The 13,753-nt window shown below is 40.9% G+C and overlaps 2 protein-coding genes across 2 annotated transcripts in view; both read right to left on the bottom strand.

Moving 5' to 3' along the window:
* The window catches only part of LOC119188022 (long-chain-fatty-acid--CoA ligase 5), a 65,175-nt gene extending 52,813 nt beyond the window's left edge, over positions 1–12,362 (bottom strand). The window contains exons 1-2 of the mRNA XM_037436047.2: positions 12,010–12,362; positions 8,837–8,933 (exon numbers count right to left, since the gene is read on the bottom strand). Coding sequence (XP_037291944.2) covers positions 8,837–8,933; positions 12,010–12,165 — 253 coding nt within the window. The 5' untranslated portion in view covers positions 12,166–12,362. The remainder of the gene's footprint in view (positions 1–8,836; positions 8,934–12,009) is intronic.
* A 441-nt stretch (positions 12,363–12,803) lies between these two features.
* LOC119188009 (mitochondrial ribosomal protein S7) lies at positions 12,804–13,606 on the bottom strand. The gene has a single exon (XM_037436042.2). It carries the CDS (start codon positions 13,565–13,567, stop codon positions 12,869–12,871), a length of 699 nt encoding a protein of 232 aa, XP_037291939.2. The 5' UTR covers positions 13,568–13,606; the 3' UTR covers positions 12,804–12,868.
* Between the last annotated feature and the right edge of the window lie 147 nt (positions 13,607–13,753).

Here is a 13,753-nt window from a genome sequence, read left to right as displayed (position 1 = left end):
TCTCACTAATTAATGGATCATTTTGCTGTACATTAACCATGCAAATAACCATCAAGAGAGTGTGTATAAGAGATTTTACTGGACAACATAAATTGTAATGTGAAAATGCTTAGTATCCTCAGTCCCTACGAAGAGTTCATTTTAGGTTTGCAATGACTGTATGGATGCTATCAAGATTTAAAGAAGATACTTGCACCTTAACAACTTGAGGAATATGCGGGCAAAATTTCAATCCGATCAGGCTACAATAACTATCAAGAACATGATGTGGAAACTCTGGAACATGCCTAAAAATGGGTCTTGAGAAAAGTGCATTTTAAACATATAAGTGAAAGTTCATATATGCAAAAAAAGTGTGTTTTTAAGGCAATTTCTTCAATCAAGATACCTTGACAATCATGGCTTATTTTGAGAACTTGGCTTTAGTGAATTCCGCATGTGAAATGCATTGACAAGTAGCAGGTGACAATTTTTAGGGGACTTGAAAAAATTAGCTTCTTCTAGTTTTTAGCAGCCACCTTGTGCTCTTTAAAAGTAATTTTAATGGTACTTCAAGTTTACTTAAAATTTTCAGTTTTTTTTTTGTCTTGAAAGTAGAGAAACTATACTCGTGAAAGCAAAGAAAAGTTAAAAATATGTAATTATGGAAACAAGTTGTATTTCCCAACTCACACCTTTCCTTAAAATGATTTTTGCCATCAGAAGAGCTTGATAATCAGAATTTTGAGCATGTGGTTTTGGTGAACTAATGCAAAATGCAATGGCAAGCAGCCGGGAAATAGTATACAGGGGACTCTAGACAACAGGCTCTTTGGTTTGTATTAGCCACCTTGCACTCTTTAAAAATTATTTTACCCTACATCAATTCTAACTTCAAAGTAATTTTTTTTTCTTTCTATAAGTGTAGTAGCTTGGGCTTGTTGGTCTGGGTTCACGATGGTGAATTTCACAGCGTGAGAACATGCTGTAAAAGCAGAGAAACAAAACTTGCAAAAGCAAATAAAAATAAAAAATATGTAACTTTAGAGGAAAAAAACGTTTTTTGAGTAGCACCTCTCCTTAAGGAAGAGGTTTTGAAACTTGCTAAGTTGTGCAATTGTGTTTCTCTGGAATGCAAAGTAGCCTTTATTCATCAACAAAGAACTAACTAAACCTGAATGTGTGCCGTCAAAACCAGTGTCGTGATGAGTTGTCGAGAAAAATTTGTGGCAGCAGCAATGTCAGATCTCCCATTTTCGTGCTTGATGCCTTCCCTCTGGTCAGAGCTTTCTTCTTTTTTTTTCAGGGGTCTGCTATTGCAAATGTATAACTCACCAACACAGGTCACCTCATTTCTTTTTCTCTCTTTCTCTCTCTTTTTTTTGCAGTGTGCCCAAATGAAATAGACTCGTACACCAATCAACTCTTACGAGAAAAAGCTAGTGACATCCCTTTTCTTCATTAAGCATTCATGCCGTTACTGTATGAAATTCCTTGCAGGGCCACACAGAATGTCAGTTCATCTGAAGCCCCATTTTTCTCCCTCCCAGCCGTGCAATGACATTGCGAGTGGTTTGCGATGCTGCTTTACAGCACAAAAGATGATGTTAGCTGTGTCTTATTTTCTTGCAGCCATTAAAATCTTTGTTCTTTTATACATTGCGACATGGGTAGCACACAAGTACATTTTAATGTCGTGCATTGACACTAACAGTTGTTTTCTTGCCCGAACCCTTTGCTTTTACTCCATCCGATATTTCATCCTGTAAGCCGACCTACCCCAGCTGTGCGCTTTCCATCACTTTTGTTCTCTTCCTTTGCAGTGCAGAAGGATCAAAATATGGGCCAGTTGGTAATTCATTTTTCTTCGTTCAGCGAACTGGGAGCGCAGAAAAAAAACACAAAGGACGAAGCGAGGAACCACACAACACGAGCGCTCAACTATCAACTCAATAGTTGATAGTTGAGCGCTCGTGTTGTGTGGTTCCTCGCTTCGTCCTTTGTGTTTTTTCTCTGCGCTCCCAGTTCGCTGAACGAAGAAAAAAAAAAAAAAAACTTCCTTTGCAGTCTTGCTGAGCGTTTTAATGGCATTACAAGGGTGTGCTGTAGAGACAAACTAAAAGCTCTTTTGTGTCAATAAATTGGCTATTCCTTCTATATGTCTCTAACAGTGCTTGTTTTCGAGTGCACTCTGCATACAAAATTTATAAACTGTTTTTATCACCCAAAAATAGCATTCCATGCACAAGTACGCATTAACGAAATAAAGAAACCATTGTGAATTTACTAGAGCAACAAGTCTGCTGAATATCTATGGCTTTATAGTGAAAAACTGACCTCAAGGACCTTTTCATATCCTTAAAAAAAAGAATTCTGCTTTCACAATTATTTTCAACATTTCAAAAATATGCTTAAGTTTCATACATCCCTCAGTACACTAACCCCGAAGTAGTATTGCTATGTTGATCACGGATTCCACAACTCACGTGTGAAAGAAATTTCGAGGTTTAGGTTAATATCACAAAAAAAAAGGCTCTATGTTAAGAGCGTATATTCAGAAATGAAAACTAAAATTTAAAAAATTTTACACAATCTATTAAAATAAAAACTGATAGGGCTGAAACTTACTCTTGAAAAAACAAAATCCCAAATGAAACATTTCCAGTAAATGTGCATGAGTCGTACATGAAGTGTGGATGTGTGGATGTGCTTAATAAAAGGTATAGTATAACAAAAGCTGCTTGCTTACGACAGAAGATAGCCTTGTCTGTTGTTAAAATGGCATAATATAACTGATGTCTTGATATGAGGTTTTGTTTTGTTACAGCAACAGCTGTTATGAGATTGTGACAATAGAGCTATAGTTGTTCACCGCCGCTGGCGTCTGTAAACTGCATTGCACAAAATATGTAAAAATGAAATGAGAAAAAAATGCCCAGGATTGGATGGGATTTGAACCCGGCCCTATACGAAGTAGTTGAGTATTCTACTACAGACCCCACTGGTGCTTGAAACTTTTAACACGAAAGTGTTTTATGTCGGGCTTTACCTAGACTTCAACGACATGTGACGAAAATATGTCACAAAAATGCGCCTTTCCGATAGGAAAATTACAATTTAATTTTGTCAGTGCATCACCACAACGCCAGGTGGCAACATTACCCTTAGTGTCGGCCTCGCTCATAGCATCCCTTCATACAAAAAAAAAAAAGTTACTCTGTGACACCTGGCTATAAACTCTGCGCTGTGCATCGACGCTCACTCCACGGAAAATCGCCACCACGGAAAATCGCAGGAGAGTGGCATTCAATACTCTTACGTATTGCGAGTAGCCAAATTTCAGCGTCCATACAGTGACAGCCCTCCTGGCTGTCACACTGCTTTCTCCGATTCCACTATCACCAATAACTACTACTGCTACCACAAGCATATATTGTCACGACGTCAAAATGACCACAGGGGTTTGTTTAATCAATGCTCATGGACGTCAGTCGTGGGAATGGAGATGTGTCACTAAAGCGTCAATGCGGGTACGTTCACGTTACACGGTGCCATAGCCCTCAAACATCAAGAAACATCGTGCAAGCTCTCTTTTACCAATGTACAATAAACATTCAACTGTTACTCTAAGGACAAGTTTCACTTTCTTTTTAATTATACCAATTCCTGTGATGAAGAAATAAACCATGTTTTTTTTTTTTGCGAGAAGACCCTGTACAGGCATAAATTTCGACAAGGAATTGTGTTAACATACATTATATGGTGTGGCTAAAGAATAAAATTCCAACAGCCGTCACACAATGCTAACTACGCAACGTGTGTGTTGTTGAAAGCTGTGCTGAGCCCTTTGCAGTGCTCAGCGATAATTCTTTGTTAACAGCCACAAGCAATGTTAACAGCCACAAGCAACCACTAATGCCTATAGATGTGTAGCAGGTATACCCACAAATGTATGTCCATAAATGATAACCTGCAATAGAAGTGCAGCAGGTTATCCATAAAAAAAAAGAATGACAGTGAGTGTTTCCCTACTTCCCAAAAATCATGATTTATGGCTTAGCGGGTACCCTGCATGCATACTTCTATTAGTTGCTTCAAGAAAGTTCGAACGGCCTCTAGATAGACCACTCTTCTAGCTTTCGCTGTGACTGTGCTGCGCACTTCGCGCAAACCTGGCCTTGTTTGTTTTTTCTTTTTTTATATAATGTGTATACATGCTTCATGAACAGATTTATACACTGAATTGGTTCAGTGAATCTTAGGGTTGTACTAGAGACCTACTACAGCAGGCAAGTGGGCACTGGAAAAACTGTTATATTTATTTTGTGCTTTACTTCAAGCACATACGCTTCAAGCCTTCTAATCTAAACTAAACTAAATGATGTTACTGTGTTCACAAACAATAACTGACCATCGCAAGCAAACATTAACAGTTTATTCATATTGGTGCTCTGACAGTCAAAAGCAACTATGTGAATCGTAAAAATAGATAAGAATTGGAGGCTAAACAGCTGGAACAGTGCCTGACGGCAACATACGCTAGGACATGTGAATAAATAGATTGCACACTAACAGTAACTTTTCAGAAGAGTACAAACGCAGCTGAAAGGACGTTGATGCTCAGTGGAGTCAGATTTGTTAGAAAAACTATTTACACACTGAGTCAGTGTTCAAGGGTGTTTCGTTAAACTAGAAACTTGCTGAAGGCAATAATATAACCTACTAGCCAAACTCTTGAAAACGGGGTCTCACTGCAGTCAACTGTTCGATAAGGGGACATGTCTTCAAGATTGCACCCCATATTCCAAGACTGTCACCTCTTAGAGCTCCCATCTTCCCCTGAATCTATGCCTTTTCTTTTGTGACTACCAGTCAGACTGTTGCATTAAGCATGTTTAACACCACTATTTAAACTTTCATTTCTACTGCAAGCAATGTGAGTAAGAATTATGCCAAGACGTGCTCTTACATTTGCTTTCTCTCATGGCATAAAAAAAAATAAGAATGGTGTTTTTTTTTGGGCATTGTCTCTCTATGACATATCTTGTGGATAAAGTTATGTTTCATAGCTATGCACGAACTAGCCCCTCAGCAGAAATTACCAGTTTACAAACTCAAAATAAGTTAGCTAAAAATGAGCAAAAAGTGACTGTTTGTGAATGATGTCCACAACAGACTGTCACTTGCTGTTAGAAGCCCGATACTCCGCGAGTATTTTGCAATGCATATGCTAATTTAATCAACTAAAACACCAAGCATAATTTCGTACAGGCAACTCCACGATAGACCATATTCATACTATCAATCAGGTGATAGAAAAATGTGCGGAATACAACCAACCCCTATACATAGCCTTTATAGATTACGAGAACGCGTTTGACTCAGCCGAAACATCAGCAGTGATGCTGGCACTATGGAATCGGGGCATCGAAGAACCCTACATACACATACTGAAAGAAATCTACAGCATATCCACAGCCACTATAGTTTTCCATAAAGAAAGTGACAGAATCCCAATAAAGATGGGTGTAAGGCAGGGAGACACGATCTCTCTAATGCTATTCACCACGTGTTTACAGGAGGTTTTCAAGGCCCTAGGTTGGAAAGAGTTAGGGATAAGAGTTAATGAAGAGAGTCTTGGTAACCTGCAATCGCTGATGACATTGCCTTGATAAGTAACTCAAGGGATGAATCACAGCTCATGATTACTGAACTGAACACAGAAGAGTAAGCCTCAAAATTAATATGCATAAAACTAAAGTAATGTGCTACAGTCAGGGCAGAAAACAGAGCTTTGTGATAGGTGGAGAGATGCTGAAAGTTGCAAAGGAATATGTCTATTTAGAACAGGTAATAACCGCGGAGCCGAACCATAAGATCGATGTAAATAGAAGAATAAGAATGGGGTGGAGCACATTTGGCAAGCACTCTCAAATTATGACAGGTAGATTGCCACTATCCCTCAAGAGGAAGGTATATAACAGCTGTATCTTGCCGGTATTTAGCTACGGAGCAGAAACCTGGAGACTTACAAAGAGGGTTCAGCTTAAATTGAGGACGACACAGCGAGCAATGGAAAGGAAAATGGTAAGTGTAACCTTAAGAGACAAGAAGAGAGCAGAGTGGATTAGGGAACAAACGAGGGTTAAGGATATCATAGTTGAAATCAAGAAGAAGAAATGGACATGGGCCGGGCACGCAGCATTTCCCGTGCTTACCTACAGAGCACTAACCTGGAGGATTATAAAGAGGGTTCAGCTTAAATTGAGGACAACGCAGCGAGCGATGGAAAGGAAAATGGTAGGTGTAACCTTAAGAGACAAGAAAAGAGCAGAGTGGGTCAGGGAACAAACCGGGGTTAAGGATATCATAGTTGAAATCAAGAAGAAGAAATGGACATGGGCTGGGCACGCAGCATGTAGTTAGGATAACTGCTGGTCATTAAGGGTAACTGACTGATTCCCAGAGAAGGCAAACGCATGCATGAGGGGGAGACGGGAAGTTAGGTGGGCCAATGAGATTAAAAGGCTCACGGGTATAACATGGCAGCATAAAGCACAAGAACGAGTTCATTGGCGGATCATGGGAGAGGCCTTTGCCCTACAGTGGGCATAGCCAAGCCGATGGTGATGATGCCAATCACACTATGTAGATACACATTTTCTTAGTAGTCCGAATAAAAACAAAAGTAAACATTCATTTTTTACACAGATATTATATCCAGTCATGAACATGCAGAGCAAAATGAATTATAAATTGCAGCTAAAAATGTGAACCAGGACTGCATCTAACAGGTACAGCCTATTGTAAATATTACATCTGCATCACTAGAATTACTCTTGCTCTCTCCAGCAATTTTTAAAAAATTAGAAAAAGCAAAAATGAATAAGGGAATGTTTAAAAAGCAACTGTACATTCAAAACACTAATAATAAAGTGGTGACTATTTGTGAACCACGAGGTAAACAGCTAGTTTCAGAATGCCATTGAAAAACTACAGAAGACTCTTAGCAAACGGAAATCTTTTAAACGCAACTACTTCAAGTACGATTAATTTCATACCTTGATACCTTGATTCTGCAACCTTTTTCTCTCAGTAAGCAGAACTCATGTTAAATGAAACATTTCTCTGGTCCCGTTAGGTTCTGCACAACGACAGTCTATTGAATATTGTATACTGTGAACTATGAGGCCAACAGCACTGCAGTAGCTCAGCAGCATTTTTTTTTTACCCTGCTAATCCATATATTGCAGCACATGAAGTGGGATAACTTATAGCTGTGTTATGCTACTAACTAACATTCCTGTTTCACAGAGACGAGTTTACGCATCAAAGAAAGATTATTCTATAATGTGCTCCTGTGCATATGCCTGAGTGAACTGGCTCACGATTGACCTGACTCCTTTGTCCTTTTCATTTGTATGGCCAATGGCAAGGAATGATTGTATTCATAGAAATAAACAACTAAGCAAGCAAAGGAACAGTGTATGTACAACAGTGTATTTATACTTGGATAGTACCAAGGCCTGACATTCCATATCGTGAGGCCTTGGCAACAGAATGTCTAAAAATATTACAGATAAATGACAAAGACCCCCCCCCCCCTTTTTTTTTCCTTTTTGGTAAAAGGGCATCCAGATGCAGCCGGATACAAGCACCCTCAAGATGGGGCAAGTGAGAAACTGAGCACAGCAGCACTGAAGTTGGAGTGTTTTTTGCAATTACAGATAAGACTTCGGATGAAACCGGACATGGGATAAATCACTGCCAAGGCCGCACAGATATGATGTGCACACAAGTAAAGCACCCCCATTCGAAGTCAACGAAACTGCGTACCGTCGGAGATAAACTACAGTAGAAAATGAATGACCCTCGTGATGCCAAATGCGTGCACGCCAGCCACAGGTTGTTTACAGATCACAAACTCGGAAACCCAAATTGCTTTATAAAGTGGTTAATTCAGCAATCTTGCTTTCTGAATTTCTGCAAACGCTCGTGGTGAAATTGGCTTTGAAAACTACGGAGTGACATTTGACCATTCAACTTCAAATTTTTTAAGAAAAAAAAAAGAACAAGGACAGATACAAATTTAGCGAATATACTTTATTCTGCTACATTTTTCACTGATGCAATGAACCAATCTAAGACACGTATTGAAGGAGAAACATAAACATTGTTTGTCCATATTATTATAGCTGCTTTTAGTTGTAATTAGTGAACATATTTAGGAGAGCTTTAATAAGGTTTACTTTTACCACATATGTACAGTAATACAAGAAAATTTGCTTTTTACAATGAGTGTAGTGGAGAACGACTGCATGCTTACAGCCTTAGTACACTTTTGATACAAATGCAGTAATGGACAGATGATAAAGCTAACGTGATTTTGCACCATGAGTCATAACTACTGATTAAAGAAGATTTTATATGCCATAATGGCATAAAAAAGTAAACATTCATAAATCACTCTCTCTGGCCAAATATTATTACAAATACAACAAAACAATTGATATTAGTGCTACTATAATGCGAACACCGTGGAGACAGAATACACTGTTCCTTGTGCATTGAGGCCTGCTGTAAAGGGAACATATGAACTATAAATTTTTCCTATGAGAAGTATATAATCAATGTGGCTTTGCAGCAGATGATTTTTTGTTTCATTGGCACCAAACTGATATAGCTTCAGCTAGGTCTTGCAGCTATATAAGAATTCATTAAGGGTGTGTCTAACAAAGAAACAAGCCCCTCAAACTATTCCCCATCTTGAGCCATTCGAGCACCACTTATTATGGAGTTCACATTAACATTGGATTGCTTTGTACATGTGGAATGAAAACAAAATTAGTATACATACTGTTCATGCGTTGTCCACTTAAAAGGGCTTCATATACAGTTGTCACCTCTGCTTCTGGTACGCTGCAAACATTGCCAACTCTAATCCTTTCAGGACCCTTAAAAAAAAAAAAGAAGCGAGAAAGAAATAAGCAGGTGAGTTTATCACAAAAACATGAATGAATACACCAACTTATCACTTCGTGACCTAGATGAAAAAAAAAAGTTCCATTTCCAGCAAGATTATTGAACCTTTCCAGCTGTAAAGATTTCCGGTTGAACAATTCAGCTTTATAACACAATCATTCTGTTTGAAGTCAACAAAAATCTACTTGGAATATGATGGAAACCCCTCCAGGAATTGATAAAGATTCAGCTGAATATTCATTCAATTCAACCTGAACTATCAAAGTGCAAGTCTTTCCAGCTGGAAAGATTTATGGCTCGATAATCAACCTGAATATGGAACTTTTCTTTTTTTGTCTGGAGACCTTCAGCCGTTTCTATTTGGGCTGTTGTATTTATGAGTAGAGTATGAGAAAGAACCAAATGGCTAGTATGTGAACAACAGGAAGTACAGTTGACTACATAAAATGGCTAGTATGTGAACAACAGGAAGTACAGTTGACTACATAAAAATTGAACACTTTTTTTACCAGACAGTGATCTAGCGTCTTTCCGCCCAACAAGAAAGACGTTACAGCAGTACATTGAGTGAAGAGCGAGGAAGAAATGGCTTGCATAGAAGTGACGCTTCCTTTGGAATAACTGAATAAACATTATTATCACACGGGTTGCCTCCTTTTCATTTGGCCAGAAAGATGTGTATTACTGCCAAAGAGAATAAAGATTTGGCGGTTAGCATTGCTTTTCTGATATCACTTACAGAACTTGTTCTGCTCTGTAAGCATGCATTAAAAAATAAGCACCAGCACTGCTCTAAGAAGAGGCACAGCACACAGAAAAGTACGAGGCATACGATGATGTGCACTTTCTCTTTGCCTCACTCGAACTGGCTTTTCTAAGAAGCAGATTTTTTTTTTCATCAAAGTTATGTGAACTATAATTAGAATGATTATTGTTTCACACTATATTCATAGAGTTACACTGGGAAAACTCGAACTTCATCTTGTTGTGGTCCTTTTTATCCAATTGTAAACAATCAGGACAATGAAAACAACATATCAATTCAAGCAAGGCTTCAAATCAAAGCCTCAAAGGCGCAGAGCTTTCACTCTTACAAAGAAAAACTTCAATACTAAGTTCAACATTCTTACAGAAGTTAGTGTCAAGCTCTTGCTGTGTTTTTTTAATAATAAATGTTGGGTTTTACGTTTGGAAACCACAGTATGATTATGATGGATGCCACAGTGAAAGGCTCTGGAAATCTTGACCATCTGGTGCTTAACGTATACCTATATCTGAGTACACGGGCTTCAAGAATTTTACTACGTCAGTATTCAGTCGCCACAGCCAGGGTTTGATCCTGCAACATTCTCCTCAGCAGCCGAGCACCACAGCCACTATAGAGAGCCATGGTGGGTGCTTTCATTGTATTTTGTCACTGCAATGTTTGAACATCACATAGACCAGACATGTTTTAAACTGCAATGACATAACTGAGCATACCTGTGGATTAAACACACAAGTCTGTATCCAATAGAAAGTCAACGTGCCATGGAAAAATGAGAGCACACAGTTCAACACAATAAACCAAAGAAACAGTGGTAAAATCGTTTATTTGGGGCTTTGTCAAATGCGAGCTTTTCCCTGACAGCGAACTGCCAGCCGTGGCGCAAAGTCAAGTGGGAGACACGGCACTAATGGATACATGTGCTGCTGTCAAAGCTATGTAGTGACATGCATGCGCGTTACGGGAACATATGTGCTGTATATACCTTGTTTCAATTAATCACCACATCCACAAAAAGGGCAATGTCACAATTTTTCTAATGCTAAAATAGCTAGAATAACAGGTGTCATCCAGTGGGGTGAACATTCAGGCACTTGGAAAGGGAGGTAAGTAATTCAAGAGGGATATGAGGCAGCCAGCACCCCTCATACTCTACCCTTCCCCAACACTGCTTCTGATGCACATGCACGGAAAACAAAAATGGGAACAGAAAGAAGCATAGTACAATGACACACACTTAGTTGTGCAGCAAGAGATTCCTCAGCCAGTGAATTGAAACATATTGAATATACTGTGCAAATGTGGGCAGAAAAACAGAGGCAAGATTCCAGATAAAAATGAGTGATCCCAGTGCTTAAAAATAATAAAAGACATCCATTACTTAATTCTAGCAAGGCTGACTCGACAAAGGTGCTGGCATAACAAAGATGCAATTAAAGTCTGATACTTGTGCTATGTGCTGCAATCAGCTCTACTGCTAGTTCGGTATTATTCGAGGCGTGGCATGCTATCTAAAACTTCTCTCTGGCAACGCTATCCATCAATTGTTAATTAAAAAAAAACTGCCTACTTCCAAATACAGTGCAGTAGTATGAAAGAGTGCATGCATTGGGCCTGCCACATGTTGAACATAATGTTGACAAAAATATTTTCTAGGACCCCTGTGCGCAAGAAGGAAGAATAAGTAGTGGATGGCCATTTGCAGAGAGGTGGTGTCAAACAGTTAAAAATAAAGACGTAACAAATGAAGATGTGACAATTACGCAATAAAGGAGCTTATTCGTTAACTTCTTAAAAGGCCAGCTTATACCTAACTAGCACGCCAATGAATAAAACGCACGCGTACACCCTCCCGCACATGCCTCAAGAAATACGCCTCTCCCGAGAACCGCAGACCTGCACTAGACGAACGGCGCAAGTGCTTGCGTCACCAGCAGAGCAAGAGAGGACAAACGTCAGTAGAGGAAAAAGCAGAGCCGCTGGCGTCCGAGGTAATTGTCAGTTTTCCGCTACCGACATAATAATGCAACCAACAGTCTGGTCTCGCACATCGCCAAGGACGGCGGCGAATTGAACGTTTTTTCAGCAAATATTTATAGCTTCACTCGAATTCGGAGCGCTCTCGGGTACGATTCGAATAGATTTCGAGGCGGCTCTTCTAAACACCGAAATGACATATTCTAAGCTTACCTTGGAAAATCAAGAACGACTTAACGACGAACTCATTGACTGGATAAAATAAAAACACTGGGTTGGCCGCACGTGTGTTCGGGTGCACTTACCGGCAACACCGTCGTTTGACAGCGGATGAGGTCGAAATCCTCCTTGCTCGCTGCACTCATCCACGATCGGCGGAACTCGGCGCGGCAGAGACGAGGAATAAGGCTCGCCCATTTCGAGCGTACGCCGGCCAATTCGGCCGCGACGAGCTTGAGCATCGCGTGACCGTTTGTGCGCGCTTCGGCGACGAAGACTGCGTGCCCGTGCTCACAGTCCGTGCGATGCACGAAGCGGATCAACTGTGCGTCGCGTACGCCGGCCGCTCAACAAGTGGCGGAGGATACTGGGAGAGGATAGCGGTCGACGCTCCCCAGCTCCAACCGCTGTAGGGCCGGCCGGCGGCGACTGTCAACATGCGCACTGGACCCGTTGTCGTTGGTCCTTGCGCACTACGCGCTAACGAACCGAGGGTGCAAGGCACAAAGTCGAAAAGCGCTCAATAAGCGGATGTTACGAAACGGGGTCGAGCTTATCATTACGCGCCCGCTGCAGAGAGGCCGAGCGCTAAATCGGCGACATGTCAGCAACCGTGGACGACGGAGGAAAAGCAGTAGGAAAAGGCAGCAGAGCGCGAATGATCTGTCGTCCATGGCACTTTTATAGGCCCCCCTTGAGTTGATTCACTTTCGCGGCACATTTGCGAGACAAGCGGTTGGCTTCGAAGCATTCAACAGTAAACGAAACCATTCAAAAACTTCTGCGTGTTTCTATACGCAAGGCTTTCACGTAAGATGCACGGTCGCTATGGCACCACTCTGGTCGAGCGACTGACCAAGCGGAAGTAAATGTGCAACGGTGGGATAGCGAAACTTATTTATTTTCTGTACAACTACGCGCGAATGCTGATGGCTTGGAGAAAGTCTACGACCATCTGTAATGGGCGTAAGCCTTGTTGGCTTCACACTGCTTGTGTAGCTCGTGCTTCTTTTTGACGACTCTTCCCTGGTTGTTGTACGCGTCCAGCAACTCTTTGGCGAGCTGATCACAGAACGCAACTTTGGGGTCCTTGTCGTTGACAGCATCGATCATCCATTTCATGGAGAGAAAACGAGCTCTGTTTTCTGTCATGGGCACAGGTACCTGATAGGTGATGCCGCCTCGCTTGATCGGGCTCAGTTCCAATACCGGGCGGCAGTTTTCAAGTGCCTTGTGCAGGATAGTCACAGGGTTGCATTCGACCTTCCTTTTCGTCTCTTCCTCAGTGGCCCTGTTGTACTTAGTAAGTTGTATACGCTTCACGTTGAACAGTCCAAGTTCAATGTTCTCCCTCGCGAGTGCCTTGTCACCTTTGCGCATCAACATATTTATGAACTTGTCCAGGGTGGCGTCGTAAAATAGAGAGGTGGACACATGGCTCGGCGCAGCCTTAACAGGCACGAACTTGTAGTCTTCCACTTCCCCTGACGTCTCCAGCTCTTCCAGTTTCTTCTTGTCGACGAATGGCTCTACGTGATTCTTATCATAAACGGAAGTTCGCACTTGGGTTGCGAAGACGGGGCATAACTTGCGAGCAACGACACTGCCAGAGCGTATCATGCTCTCACATGCGGAAGCGGCCATTTTTTTTTTTCTAAGGAACAGCAATGCATCGACATCAACTGCGCCATAACGTAACAATACAATTGTGCTTCAACACTATTACTACTGCTACTGCTACAAGGTAGAAAAAAAAAAACCTTGTCAAATAGACACATAACAGGCTGAGTGCTCTCTTACGAACATAAATGCATCTATAAAAATTGTAGA

Source organism: Rhipicephalus microplus, chromosome 1 (assembly GCF_043290135.1).
Source record: "Rhipicephalus microplus isolate Deutch F79 chromosome 1, USDA_Rmic, whole genome shotgun sequence".
Lineage (NCBI taxonomy): Eukaryota > Metazoa > Arthropoda > Arachnida > Ixodida > Ixodidae > Rhipicephalus > Rhipicephalus microplus.
Note: the sequence above shows the minus strand (reverse complement) of the source record. Positions and strands in the feature narration are given on the sequence as shown.